The 15,135-nt window shown below is 50.3% G+C and overlaps 1 protein-coding gene across 10 annotated transcripts in view; it reads left to right on the forward strand.

Annotated features, from left to right (window-relative positions):
• The window catches only part of MEGF11 (multiple EGF like domains 11), a 340,068-nt gene that overhangs the window by 265,748 nt on the left and 59,185 nt on the right, over nucleotides 1–15,135 (forward strand). For all 10 annotated transcript variants that reach the window (XR_011231486.1, XR_011231484.1, XR_011231485.1 and 7 more), the window contains 2 exons: nucleotides 3,068–3,204; nucleotides 8,202–8,414. Coding sequence is in view for 7 of the 10 variants with exons in the window: in XM_069458609.1 (XP_069314710.1) it covers nucleotides 3,068–3,204; nucleotides 8,202–8,414 (350 nt within the window). In the remaining 3 variants the exon portion in view is untranslated. The remainder of the gene's footprint in view (nucleotides 1–3,067; nucleotides 3,205–8,201; nucleotides 8,415–15,135) is intronic.

Consider the following 15,135-nt stretch of genomic DNA (forward strand, 5'->3'; position numbering starts at 1 on the left):
CGAGCTGAAGGGCCTCCTGTTAGGCTCCTTCCCAGTAAATTGGATGATCTTGAAAGATGACTCTGGTCTGGCAGAATTTTCCTGAATAAACTAGCTTCCTCGGGGTTGGTGATTATTGGTACTTTAAATAATTGTGTGTTGAACTAATTGATTAATTAATTGGGGGATCATGCTTGATCTCCGTAAGAGAAATGAGTATCTGGTGTATGCAAGGCTGGGAAGGTGGCAGGAGGCAAGAGCAGGCTCAGATTTCTGTTTGATAAAGGCCTCAGATTCAGCCGTATAATTTTAAATCATATAATACCACAAGGCCAACACTGGGGTCAGGGGAGGCCTCCTGCTCCTTTCACTAATTTTACTCCCTAAAGACAACCACTTTCGAATCTTTTAGGTCTTTCTTCTGGCATTTCCCTCCACTTTTCTACATAACATGCTTTACTGCCATTTCTTGTCTTTTCCATTTATAGAAATTTGTTGACTTCCTGCCATAGAATAAGATTCAGCTCTATATACACACACATGCAAACTCAAGCAACCCTTCTCCCACCTTTCCAAAGGAATTATATTACGATTTTTGGTTAAATCACTTTAAAAAGTATATATGTTTTGGAGATGGGGTCTTGCTATGTTGCCCAGGCTGGAGTGCAGTGGCTATTGACAGGCACGGTCAAGGCACACTGCAACCTGGAACTCCTCAGCTCAAGTCATCTTCTCACCTCAGCTGCTCGAGTAGCTGGGGTTACAGGTGTCCACGACCATACCCAACTTGGTTAAATCATTTTTTAATGTTTGTGTTAATATGCCCACATATGCATTGTTACTAATTTAACCCTAAAACTCTCTGACAGAACTCTAAAACTCCTCTCGATGGGGTCAGACCCAACTGATAGCTTTTTGTTTTTGTTTTGTTTTGGAGGCAACATTCTCAGCAGCCTACATGCTTCTGTTCCAGTGTGCTGCATGGCTGACATCTGGGACTTCCTTCTCTCTTCTGTTGGATTCCCTAGATCCTGGAACCCAGGCCTTTCTTTTTCTTGGATAATTCTTTTTGATGGAAAAAATCCTCCACTAGCTTCCTGAGAAAGTGTCCATGGAAGGTTATTTTTTCAAGGCTGTTCAAATCTGAAAATGTCTGTATTGAATCTCCTGCTTGAGTGTTAGTTTAGTTGGGTATAAGATTCTAGGCTAGACATGATTTTTTTCCTCTGGATTCTAAGTCATTGCTCCATTGCCTTCTGGCTTCTAGTTGAGAAGTCCAATACCTTTTGGTTCCCAAGTTTTGCATGTAACTTTTCCTTTTTCTAAAAACTTTGAGGATCATTTCTTTATAGAGATATAAACGTTCACAATGGTACACCTTGCTGTGGGTCTTGTTTCGTTTTCTTTTGCTGGATACTCTGTAGACCCTTTCAGTTCAGAAATCCATGTTCTCGTCCTTGCATTCTGGGAATTTTTTTGTATTATATTTTCCATTTAATTTACTTACCTCCACTTTCTCCGTTCCACTATCTGAAACTCCTGTTAATTAGATGTCAGACCACCTGAATTGGTCCTCTAATTTTATTATATTTTCTTTACTATTTTCAATCTCTCCCTCTCCCTCTCTCATCCCCCTCCCCCCGCCCCAACTTGGTGTACGTTATAGGAGATTTCTTCAACTTTATCGTACAGCTCTTCTATCACAATATTTTAATTTCTGACAGCTTATTGTTAATTTCCAACACCTCTTTACTGTTCCCTGGATGTCCCCTTTTATAGCACTCTGTTCTTTTATGGATGTGATATCTTCTTATAACTGCCTGAGCATGTTCAGTGTAATTATGACAGAGGTTTTTCCCTTCTCTTTTTGTAAGTTTTCTTGGCTGCAGGCGTGGTTCCTGTTTCCTGTGTGTTCCTTTGGTCTGTTTGTTTATTTCAGTCTTCATCTTTCACGTGAGAGCCTATTTCAAATATCTGCTGATCCCTGGCCATCTGTTCTTGTTTTATGGTGAGCCTCAGAAAAGCTAAAGGGAGGTGCCAGGCTTGTTGACTGATGGGACTCCTCAGATACCAGTATCTGTAGGTCATTTCTCTGGAGCTCGTCAGTGTCCCCAGAAAGGAATCCTATCCAGCCTTCTCCACAGAGAGTAGAGTCTGGCAGTTGGCATTCTGGGGGCTAAGCGGGGAAGAGAGCAGAGGGAGAGTTCAAACCCCCCCCCCCCTCCATCAGCTGTGCCTGTGTCCCTGTGCCCAACGCCTGTCTGGTCAACCTCTACAGAAATCTTGGCAGTCACCTGGCTATTTGAAGTGGAGACAGAGATTGGGGATCTAACTCCTTCTTTTATAAACTTTTAAACAGTCCTGCCTTCACCACACCGGCACCTTGACCTTCAGAGGGTCCTACTGTCTCTAATTCCCCGGCTTTTCTGAGGTTGCAAAAGACCCCATCGCCCAGCCTCGTGATGGCTTCCCATGCTCCCTTAGCAGGCACTTTGCGTTGCTGAGGAGGCAGGAACCAAAGCAGTTATCACTCCTCCATCTGCTTTTCCATCTTCCAATGTGTGACATCTCTTGTCCTCTATTCTTTTCGCCCTTGTAGGTTTATACCTTTTCTCCCTTTCCTCTCACGTTAGCTGAGTTTGGGAAAGCAGTTACGTGCGTGTTGCTACACCAGCACGTGCAGTCTAATCAGGATCTCATCTCCCTCCCTGTCTCCTCCTGTGGTCTACCTGTGTGACAACAGTGCCTCGCACTGTACTCACCTGCTTTCTGGGCTCTCTCCACGGTAAACTGGGAAGACAGGAATCGAGTCTTACTCATTTTTCGGTACCCCTGATATCTAACACAGCACCTGGTATACAATAGACAGTCATTAAATGTGTGCTGAATAATTGGATAAGCAAACTGGCTTCAGTCTCCCCATGTCTAAGAGGAGGGCTTTGGAGCCGTGGTGTCCAGCTCGCGGTGCTTCTACTGGGAAAGCGGGTGGTCCCTGGGGCCATAGCCGCTGTGCCGTTCCCAGGAGAATGTGACCGTGGGTTGGCGTCTCTGGAGCACCACCGAGCATGTCTTCCCATTCCCATTTCAGGGAGCAGTGTGTGCCCAGCCTTGCCCACCAGGGACGTTTGGCCAGAACTGCAGCCAGGACTGTCCTTGCCACCATGGAGGGCAGTGTGACCACGTGACTGGACAGTGCCACTGCACAGCTGGATACATGGGGGACAGGTAAGGATGGTGTGAACTTTTGTCCTTGCTGTTCATGTTGCCCATGTTCACAGCAGACTTGCGGAGAACAGCCCACAGCAATCTCACTGCTGGCCTTCCAGTTCCTTCCTCAGAAAGCGTCTGAGTCCTCCTGCCAGGGAGGGTCATCAACTCGCCCTTCCCGGCCCTGGCCTGCAGAGCACACCCTGTCCCCCAGCCCAGGTGCTCCAGCCTTGAACTTGCATAGGCTTAACTGGGGGAAGGAGGGGGACACCTGCCCCGCCTCCCTACTCTCCGCGCCATTGGAGGGGGGCGATGGCCCAGATCCACAGAAGCCGAGAGTGCAAAATCAGTTGACACATTTTGTACAATTCCTTCTAAAAGTGGATTTTTATTCCTAATTTGAGTTTTACCAAAAGGATACTGACATCAGTTTGCATCCTCTGAAGGCCTGTGGCCCGAGAGCAGTCTGAACGAGGGCACCGATGTCCCGGGATGAAACCAATCTTGCAGAGTGGATAATCCACAAAACGCGTAACTGCGGAATTACCGTATGTGCACATTTGCCACCGCCGGGAGCAGGATGCGATGATGGCAGGGCAGGCACGGTGGCAGCGGGAGAGACAACCACCAGCGTGTGCATTGGCAAGTGGGGCCCAGGCCAGGCCTCCTCCCTCTCGCTCTTGACCGCAGGGGTCTCTCTGAGCAGAGAGCAGAGCAGTCAAGAGGAGGCTCTCTCTCCTCTGCGTGACTTGTAGAGATAGAAAAGAGAAAAATAAAAAAATAAAGAGGAGGCTCTCATAACCCTTGCCGGGTTCCATGGGGATCCATGTTTCATTTCTGGCCCCTGGAATTTTACTCTTCCCAGACAAAATGAGGTGAGAAGAACATTTGTTCGTCATTCCCTGCCCAGGTGACACGAGAAAACAGGGATGGAGGCTGAGTCAACTGATGAGTCCTTCATAATCGGGGCTCCTTCTAGCTCTTGCTGGAATAAGCCCTACATCCTTAGCATCCAGAAAAGAGATTGTCCGTTAGCCTCAGGCTTGTTTACCTCCAGCCTGAAGCCTTTTAAGCCAGATCTGATCTGTTAGTGAGCCAGCATTCAGCTGCAGGAGCTTCCCCGCCATAGAGCGTGGGGTGTGGCATCTGGGGACGCATCCCTCCCTGACTCTGGAGGAAGGACTGACGCATTGAGCCCACCCTCCCATGCTCACTATCACCCCAAGAAGGAAGTGCTCAGGATCTCAGGATGAGCCATAGAGGGCAGGGACCAGGAAGACCCCCAAACCGGAACAGGACTCCTTTGTTTTGGGGCCCTGTCCCGTGACAGTGCGCACAGCCCATCGGTTGTTCCAGACCAGCAGGCCCAGGACTCTGGCCAGCTGGACTCAGCACCAGTAGACCCAACCCCACTGGGAGGCGTTCACTGGGAGAAATAATCCCAAATCTCTCTTCTTAGTGGATCCTGGCCCAAGATGCAGGGCAGAGAAAAACCTGCAAAGCCAAAGGGCCCTCCGGCAAGCCCCGCCAACCAACCACAGGAGAGTTCAGTAGGAGGCCGGGTAGCATTTGGGTTTCGCACCTAAACGGGCTGCCTGGTGTTTAATATTTTGTAAAATTGCCTCCATTAATTTTGTAGGCGACAGCCGCATTAACTCACCCCAAATCATCACGAGCATATTAAAGTTGAGTGGGTGTAATAACGCAGGCCTCCCCGGATAGGCAGAGTCCTGTGCAAATTAAACACGAAACGTAACGAGGGCTTTGCAGCTCATTTTGTAATTTAATTGAGCAATGTATCTGGTTGTTAATGGTAATATCGGACACATTAGATTGATATGTTGCAGAGGAAGGATGTTTAAGTAGAAAACTAATTCCTGCTGTGATTACCCTTCTGTTCCACGGGCCCCGTTATTAGCATGCTTTGTGTAAAATTCATTAGCAGTCGATGCTTGATCTCTAAATAAATAAGTTGTTTAAATTGTGAGTAGGGAAAAAAAAAGAGGCAGATTATGTAAATGGATTAGGTTGTCAATATTTCGTTTCCAGATTCTTTTTCTAGGGCTGTGGGTCCAGTCACCCCAAAAGCATAGCAGGATAGGGAGGTGCCCTTCAGGGGGGCTCAGGGGTCAGGGCTCTCTGCCAGTCCTGCTAGGCAGGAGGGAGCAGGAATGTTCACGTGAAAGGAAGGAGGCATCAGGGGATGTCTCCTGGTTTGAGTTTTCTCTCCTGACATTTGAGACATTCAAGGCAAACAAAGCTCAGCGACTTCTGGAAGAATTCATTCATGGGTTGAACAGGGGCTGGCAGTTCAGATAGTGATGGTCCGTCTTCAATGGCTCTCTGTCCTCTCCTCCTGCCTCAGTTTCCCTTCTTCCCTCTTCCATCCTACTTCTCCTCCTCCTCTATCTTCTACCTTCCATTCCTTCTCCAGACATCTCCTTCTTTCCTTCCTCTTTCCCCCTGTGTTTTCTGCTCTCTGTCCCTTCCTGAGGCCTCAGATGGGCTAACATACAGCAAGATTTGCAGGAAGACCATCGGGGGTCATCTTAGCCACTTGCAGGCTGTGTGCACTTGGGACTGTCACCGCCCTGTCTCATGTCAGCCTCCTCGACTCCAAAGTGAGGGTGATGACAATATCTGCTGCTGCAGGGCTGGGGACGGGCTGTGGGGCCTGAGCAGCAGGAGGCCCCTCTCTCTATGGGGCCCAGGGCTACCGCCGTCCTCACCCCTGCTGCCCCTCCATTCTGCCAGATCACTCGCTTGCCACAGCGGCTCTCAGAGGGGAGAATGGAGGCCAGTCCCCAGCCACTGTCCTCTTCTCTCTCTCTGTGCTTGTGGGCACAGAGCAACAGAAACAGAGAAGAGAGGCAGGGTCGCCCCAATCTTGAGTTGCCGTGGCTAGTGCCTCGACACACAGGCTACTTCTGTCCCCCATGCACTGGCCGGCCCCACCGCATCCGCTGCGGTCTGGCCACTCGCCTCATGACAGACAGACGGGCTCACCCAGACGTGGCACTCCCTGCCCTATCTGTAGAGAGCGCTTGGTTCCATCCCGTGACCCTCCAAGATGTATGATAAAGAAGTTAGGGCTGTATTGTATTTCTTTAAAAAACAGCTTTTGTTACGTCCCTGCAACCCCGTTACTGTAGAAGACATATAGAAAACCTGGAAAATGGAAAAATATGATAATTAAAACTCTTATAATTCCTCAAGTCCACTCCACATTTTAGAATTCTTCCCTTTGAGCTTTTTCATGCCAGAATTTAAGGTCAGCAGTCAGACCTTCTGTTATAAGAACTGTAGAAAACCCTATTGACACGAGGAATAGTAATAATAACTCACATTTCTTACTGAGCCCCAACCATGGGCTGGGTGCCTTTCTAAACATTTACACACAGTATCTCATTTCATCCTCCAACAACTGATGAGGTTTGGGTCTGATCATCCCGTGTCATGAGGAGGAAGCGGATGCCAGTGCTTTAGGTCAGTTCCCGTCCTTGGCGCCATCGAAGCCGAGCTGGGATGCAGATAACCCAGAGGTCATTTGTCTTTGGGGTGCAGGAGTCTTCCCCCTCTTTTACCCCGGGGCCCCCAGGTTTACCCTTAACTTGTCAGGATCCAGTTACCATGACAAAGATTTGCATCCCCCAGGAAACAGCCCAGGGCTGGGGTAAGGGTTTTGGGGCAATTCAGGAATCCGGGCTGTCAGCAGTGGGGTTCGCGGGGGATGCACACCGGTGATTGTGAGTCAAATGAGGTCAAATAATCATCCTTAGGTGGGGAGCTCCGAGCACCAGCCCAAGCACGTGCAGGACACAAAGGGGGCCCGGCCCTCTTCCTTGGGGGCTCACAGGCTAATGGGAGAGACTCAGCCCCTGCCTCCAAGGGACCCCCAATCCAAGGAAGGGGAAATAGCCCCTGTCATGGCGGAATCCCCAGTCCAATGAAAGAGGATGCCTCTTCTACTCGAAGGAAATACAGGGGAGGAGACACAGCTCCCAGCAGGACGAGAGAGACTGTGCATCTGCCGAAAAGACTGAAAAAACAGACAATGTACAGAAATGAAATTGTCCCATTTCATCAAATCTAAGGTGCCACTGATTGTAAGATGCATCCTTATGTCACACTGCTAAGAATGAAAAACACCGGTAATTAAACTAGGATATGCCGTGAGTTATAAGTCTTATCTAATTTCAGAGATGTTAAAATGTATTTTTAAAACATGAGGTTTATTGTTTCCTGGGTACGCAGTTTCAGTTTGGGAAGATGAAAAATTTTTTGAGGCAGATGGTGGTGATAGTTGCGCAACAATATAAATGTTGTCAACCGCTGAACCGTACACTTCGTGGTTAAAATGGTAAATTTTATGTTACATATTGTCTAACTCTTCCCATGGTGCTGTAGCTAAACCTGAGACTGGGTCATTTATAAGCACCAGAAATTCCTTCTTACAGTTCTAGAGGCTGGGAAGTCCAAGATCAAAGAGCTGGCAGGTTCCGTGTCTGGTGAGGGCCTGGTCCCTGCTTCCAAATTAGTGTCTTGAATGCTGCGTCCTCACATGGTGGAAGGGACAGAAGGGCACAAAAGGGGACCTGTCCAGCTCCCTCCAGCCCTTCTGTAAGAGCACAAACCCCCTCACTTAGAGCCCGCACGACCTAATCACCTGCCACACGCCACACTTCTTAATACTGTTGCATTGGCCATAAACTTCGACATGAGTTTTAGAGGGGACTCCAACAATCAAACACATATATTTTACCACCATTATTATAAGTGAAAAGAAAGCATAAGGCTTGGAGTCAATGAAATATGAAAGTACAAACTCATTGCGGGGGCACTGACTGGGTGAACTAAACCCGGGCACACCCCCTGGAGGAGGAGAGAAGAGAGAGGAGGCACGGGGGCGGGGCACAGCAGGCCCAGGCCTGGTGCAGGAAGGGCTGGGGCTGGCGGATCCTGAGGGCCAGCGAGGGGTCCCAGCCCACAGCCTTGTTCTGCTCTGCTGTCCACAGGTGCCAGGAGGAGTGCCCCTTCGGGACCTTCGGCTTCCAGTGCTCACAGCGCTGTGACTGCCACAACGGGGGCCAGTGCTCGCCCACCACGGGCGCCTGCGAGTGCCAGCCTGGCTACAAGGGCCCACGCTGCCAAGAGCGGCTGTGCCCCGAGGGCCTGCACGGCCCGGGCTGCACCCTGCCCTGCCCCTGCGATGCCGACAACACCATCAGGTATGAGCTGGGGACAGATGAGCCCAGGGACAGGGACAGTGTGGGCTCTGGTGAAGACCCCTCCTCAGGCCACGGACCCCACCTCTGATGTGGCCATCCAGGCAGGGTGGGAAAAGAGCTGGGACCTCAGCGATCAGCTCTGATAACCACTTTGACGAAAAGCAGGGATGCTAAGGCCACATAGCCAGAGCAGGACCTGAACCCAGGTCACTTGCCTCTGTCCACTGCACCTGGCTGCCTGCATTTCAAAGTGGGCCAATCTGAGACCCCACGCACAGGAGCAAGGAGGGAGCTGGCTCAAGGGATCGGAGTGGGAGTGGGGCGGGGCTGCGTGGTCCTGGCGGCTGGGATGGCAGGGCTCAGGGTGCCACAAGCTCTGGATACATGGTCCTGGAGGACATTTCCCCTCCACATACACGGCATCTAACTAGAGACAGGACCACTAGGGCAGGAGCAGGGTGAGCCACAGAACGTCAGTACTAAAAGGGACCTTAAAAATTAATATGGCCCAGCTGGACGTGGTGGCACGTACCTATAGCCCTAACTGCTCAGGAGGCTGAGGCAGAAGGATTGCTTGAGCCTAGGAGTTTGAGGCTGCAGTGAGCTATGATCATGCCACTGCACTCCAGCCTGGGCAACAGAATGAGACCCTTTCTCTAAATAAAAAAATAAAAAAATAAATCCATCTTGCCCATCCTGGGACCTTGGGGCCTAGAAAGGGTCGTCCAGCAGGCCCTGGCAAGGGTAGAGGAGCAGGAGGGAGAGAGGGCAGCCCTTCCTCAGGACCTGGGCTTGGGGCTAGCCTCTCCCTGCACTCTGTGTCCTGTGTGGCTTGGGGACACATGGCAGAAGCTGGTCCCACCCCCTGCTTCCAAAGCAGTCTGAACCTGTGAAGCCAGACCTGCTGCACACAGCAGCCCAGGCTGCCCTCCGGTGAGACGCGAGGCTGTCGGCCCGGAAAAACGCCTCCCGGGCCCTGCACCCAGGCTGCCTTTGACCTGGGCAGTGAGGGGCAGGCACGGCATCCCTTCTCCCTGGGCCTGCACACAGCTGTGGGAGGGCTGCTTTGCCGGCTGTCTGAGCACGTAGCCTCAGGCCCCCTTCGCTTCCTGCTTTTGATTTTCACTGGTCTGTCTGGAGCCTCTGGCCATTGCAAACAGAGACATCTCAGCAAGTGTCGGGAGTTAGTCCACAACGGTCCTCAGTCCCTGGAGCTGAGTGGCTGGGTGGTGCCAGGCAAAGCCAGAGGGGTCAGGAAGGACACTGTCCACAGAGGGTCCTGGAGCCAACCAAGCTGGCCCGTGTATGACCTCCTGTGTATGGCCTCCGTTCCCTCATTCATTCAACAAACACTGAGTGCCCGCAGAGTTGGCCTATGAGGAGGTAACACACTTGTATCATATTTCTTCAGAGACAAGGCAACACCAGTAGTGAGGCACAGCTTTATTTTATGTACTACTCAAAAAAGAAAATCCTGTCAACTGAACCATGATGTACCGTTGACTGTGTAACACACTCGGTGGCAGAGAGGTGAAAATGTGGAGACGTGCATATTGGAATTGATGAAATATATTTGGCTGGCCCTGCTGGATCCCAACGTGTACCCAAGTAACTGCGACTTAGGACTGTGTGCAGAAAACACCATAAGGGATTGCTACATTGGTCAGGGAAGGCTCCCTGGAGGAAGCAGCGTCTGGGCTGGGTCTGGAGGCAGAGTGAGAGCTCCAAGGCTGGCCAGGGGACTGAGCAGCTGGCTCAGACTGTTCCACGGGTAGAAGGCAGCACCAGGATCCCCCGTCCTGCAGGGAAGCCGAGGGAGGACTCTCTCAGGGACAGGAAGCAAGGCTGCGGCTAGGGTCCAATGCAGGGAGAATCCAGGCCACAGAGGTCCAACCAAGCCCCAAATTAAAGAGCTATTGTTTTCCTCCCATGCCCGAGCAACCGTGCCCTGCATTATTTATCCTTCCTCTGAAGGAGTCCTCGATGCATTATTTATCTGGAAGGACTCCCTTTCCTCTGTCGCTAATCTCAGCGCATCCAATATTGATGATTATTTGCTTTACTGTCTTTAACGTGTGTCATGTTTCAGGGACTGGAAGGCAGTAGGGGTTCATAGCAGTGGGGGCTCTGAGTGTGCCTGCCAGGCTGCACCCCCCGCCCCTGCTGGACTTCTCAGTATCTGCATCACCACCTCCTCAAGGGGAGCTTTGTCACAGGCCTGGGCTCCTTGAGGGCACGTGCAGCCTGGCCTGTCCATCCCTGTAGCTTCCAGCCTCAGGGTTGCTTGGTGCCTGGCACAGAGAGGCCTTCAGTAAGGAGAGTGCCTGAGTGCATCGTAAAGAGCCCGGCCCTCTAGGTGGTTCTGCCCATTAGCTGCTGTCTGCCCTGTTTTTTTTTCTTTGTTAATATTTCACCCCTTTCTCTTGGCAGACTGCCCTGGTGACTGAGCACCTGACATTCACAAAGTTTCTTGTTCGGTCTAGCTCAGCATTGCTCAGCCTTGCCACCATTAACAATTTAGGCTGCATAATCCTTTGTTAGGGACGGCTGTCCTGTGCATTGTAGAATGTTTAGCAGTATCCCTGGCCTCTACCCTCTAGATGCCAGTAGCACTCCCCTCTCCCCTACCCAAGTTCTGACAACCAAAAATGTCTCCAGACATTGTCAGATGTCCCAGGGTGGGGTGGGGGAGGGAAAGTGGTACGAGGCTGAGAGCCTCTGGTGTAACTGAACTCTCACTCTACGCTTGACTTTGTTCTCGTGGACACAGAAAATAGCTCTCTTTCTCTGTGTGGACACAGGTCAGCCCTTCTTTTCCCACGAGCCTTTGTCCTGGTGTAGATCCTTCTCTTGAGATCCAAAAAAAGCAAAGGAATGATTCTGTGACTGCTAATCTCAAGGCAGCCAAGTTGTAGGTACAGGGTGGGGGTTGGGACCCCTGAGTCCTGGCCTCAGGCCTACCTAGTCTAAGTGAATGCCCTGATATATGGACTTCTCTATGCCTCAGTTTCCCAATCTGCCCATCATCTTTCATCGACCCAGTGGGGGGAAATTTCTCTTGTGATCTTTGAAAGTGAAACTTCCACCCAACTGCCTGGGGGATGGCGTGTGGACCCCTAGAAGCCCAGCCTCTCTTCTCTCTGACGTCTGCAGAGCTTGCAGCAAGGCCCCCACCACGACGGCTTGCAAGGTCTTAAGCATCTCTCCCCAGGGAGACAAAGTACTCCCAACCTCCAACCAAAAAAAGCCCTACCCGCCTAGCCCCACCCACGTAGCCCCATCCTCTCTATTCCGTGCCTGTCTGGTGAGGCTGCTCCCCAGGGTTTGAATCCAAGCCCTGGGAAGGAAGCAGCGGCCAGCGAAATTCCCCAACATTGCATTCCCCTTACGACACTCCATTCCCTTTGTGTGTGTGGCACACACAGACACCGTCCTCCTTCATGAAGCGATAACCTTGAGAAAGAGTGCCTGTGTGTCAGGCCTCTTAAATGTCCTCTCGACAATTGGATTGTCATAGACTAATTCCAGAAGCCATGATCGTATATTACCTTTGAAAGATTTGATTTAGCCAACAGATGCGGCATTGATAGAAATCGCATAGCAGCCAAAAGAAAGGCAGAAAAATACACTCTGAAAAGATTCCTGTATTTTTCAGCTTTCGGCTCCTATTAACTTGTGATTAATCTGTGTCTGGGGGAAATAGGAGAAAAGGAAAGGCCAGAGAGAACGGAACCAGCCTAAACACCAGCGATCGAGACTTTTGCCTGAGCCTATATAGCAGTCCCTGGCCCACCATTGTGACCCGAGGGGAAGGGGTCGCCCATGGGGAGGAAGAGATGCCTGGGAGAGGGGGACGTGCAGGTCCCTCTGCTGAGGGACAGAGGTTCTGAGATCGATGATCACAGTTCTCAGTCGTAATCACTGTCAGCCATCACTCCCTACCCTCTTTTCAAAGGGACTTTTGGAGTTTTTATAATATAAGTAATCAAATTAAGAAAATACATATCCCATGTTTAGAAATAGAATTGTAGGCACATACAAAGGAGAAAGAAAGGAATGATTGCAGATTTGGTTTTAAGCCTTCTGGTTCTCAGAGTAAAAAGTAAAATTAGCACCTGGACACATCCCTAAGCAGCCTAAGCGATGGCAACAGAGATCAGAGGTGGGAAATGCGGGGAGTTCTTAGAAGCCGGTGTTTGCTGGCCTGTGGTGTGCCCGGTTGCCCGGTTGCCCGGTGTGCTTTCCACAGGGTGGTGCCCTGGCCAAAGCGAGAGCAGGTAACAGGTAAGTTCCAGCGTGACCATTCACAAGGCAGAGACAGCAGAAGGACCTATTGATGGGAAGGGCAGAAATGAGCCTGAGACCTTTTAGAATCTCCAGGTCTGGGCAGAGCTGACGGCTGCAGCCAGGACCTGCCAGGTCATTCCTGGGGTCAAGCGTGTCGGTCTCCATAACCGTGACTGAGCCGGTCTCTCTACCGGAAATGTCAGCCTCAGAGGAGGCCCCTGGAAAGTTGCAACCTAGAAAGTCTGTGCCTAACGGCTCTGCTAGAAGTGTGGAGAGAGAGTAGTGCCCCAAAACCACCTGGCTGAGGGTCAGGGCCACCCGTGCAGTGTCCCCTTCCAGTGCTCGGGGGCTCAGGCAGGAATTTTTCTTGAACCACAAAGGTCAGAAAATCCTCAAACACTCATCCCTTACACCCATGCTTCTTTGTTACATATTTACGATTTTTATTGCTTTCTATCTGTTTATAAATATAATTGATGCTCAGTTTTAGAAGTTAGAGAATACATTTAAAGAAAAAAACCTGGAATCACTCATAATTTCTCAACCAGGAGGTAAAGACAAAAGCTATTTTGTTGTAATTTGTTCATTCTTCATCTGGGCCTGTATCTATATCACTTTCTTCATATTTTAGATCATGACTTAGTATACAATGTGCTTATTTCACTTAAGCTTATATCATAAAATATTCTTGGAAAACAATCGAGTACATTTCTAACATTCCTGCATATGGATGGTCATAATTCATGTCACCAGTGCACAGGGCAGTGGATAACACGTGGCCAGACAGGCCTGGCTTTGAATCCCAGCTCTACCCACCACTCACCGACTTAGCCGTGTGACCTTGGGCAAGTCACATAACCTCCGAGTGGCATCTGTTACATAGAGGCTCACATGCCTAATTCACAAGCTCAGTTGAAGATTAGAAATATATGTGTAAAGTGCCTGGCGCTTTAATAGCCTGGTCACATATATTTATTATTATTTAAATTGCTTCCATTTTCCGCTGTTGTAAATAATGCTTCAGGGAACATCTCTGTGCATAAATTTTTCTCCACAACTAAGATTATTTCCTTGGGATAGATTCTTAGAGATGGAATTATGAGACCAAAGAGCCTGAATATTTTTAGGTCCCCTGATACATAACCCCAAATTTTTTTGAAAGCTTCATCAGCATTTTAAATATATCGTTCCTGTTTTGATAGAGAAGTGGTATCTGATCGTTGTTGAGACGTGATGATTAATGAGACTAAACGTACTAAACATTTTCCAGAGTGATTATTAGCTGCTTGGTATTCAGTAATTGTCGGCTCTTGTCCACCTCCTCATCTTCCGTGAGAAAAGCAGGGTCCCTGGAAGAGAAACAGCTTGACTGGGCTTCACACAATTAGTTTTCTCATTAATTAATTCGCCAAATGTGTATTAAGCACCTCCAGTGTGCCAGGGACTCTGTTGGGCCCCGAGAGGGGAACAGGACAAAGGCCTCTCCCCCGTGGGGCTGCAGCCTAGTGGGGGAGACAGCTGGTAAACAAACTGACAGAAAATAATAAATAATCAATGGAAAATAATTACACTTAGTGAAAGCTATGTTCATTCCCAAATATTTAATTGGGCAGTGAATGTGAGCCAGACACCGGGGACCCACCAAGGATCCAGAGAGACAAAGCCGTGTCCCCGTGGAACTTAGCAGAACCAAGGCTGTGCCAGGCTCCTCCTGCCAGCCTGGTGCCTGCTTCTCCTGACTATGTCCCCTGAGCCGGACTCCAGAGCAAGGAGGCAGGTGACACAGGGAATCTAAGAAGTCTGTCTCTACCATCCAGCTCTTCTCCAGTGTGTTAGTCTGGGCCCTCTCCGGAAGCTGATGCCAAGTGTAAGAGATTTACTAGGGGACAGTCTGGGGCAGAAATGGGGAGGGAGCTGGGGAGGCGGGGAGAGCTGCCGGACCACAGTGTAGGCCTGACCCGTGTGAGGGAGAGGGAAGGAAGGGAAGCTGGGTGGAAGAGTCTTAGCCCATATGCAGCACAGTTCTTAGAAAATCTGGCAAGATGGGGAGTCTTGAAGCCAAGGAGCCCATCAGAGGAGCCCCAGATCTCCCAGGAGTGTGCCCACCTTGGTGTCCCTGCTCTGCTCCAGCTGGGAGCACCCATGGGAAACGTGGCCTCTGGGTTTCAGACACAGCAGCTCTGGCCGTCGGTCAATTGTGCCCCCACAGGAGCCCTGAGCACCACGTGGTCACCACACCCAGCATCCCCTGATCATGAATGGACACTGGCTGTTGATCAGACAGCTGCCTGCCAGAGGTGGCCCCGCTCTCTAGAGGTCCTGCCAGGGAGACCCCGCCTCTAGCCAAATGGTCCTTTTTCTGGCCTAGGTAGGTAGGGGATGGAGAAGAGCTCACATGCTCTTAATGAGCCCTGGCAGGCCAGGCACAGTGGCT

Source organism: Eulemur rufifrons, chromosome 2, assembly GCF_041146395.1.
Source record: "Eulemur rufifrons isolate Redbay chromosome 2, OSU_ERuf_1, whole genome shotgun sequence".
In the NCBI taxonomy this organism is placed as follows: Eukaryota; Metazoa; Chordata; class Mammalia; order Primates; family Lemuridae; genus Eulemur; species Eulemur rufifrons.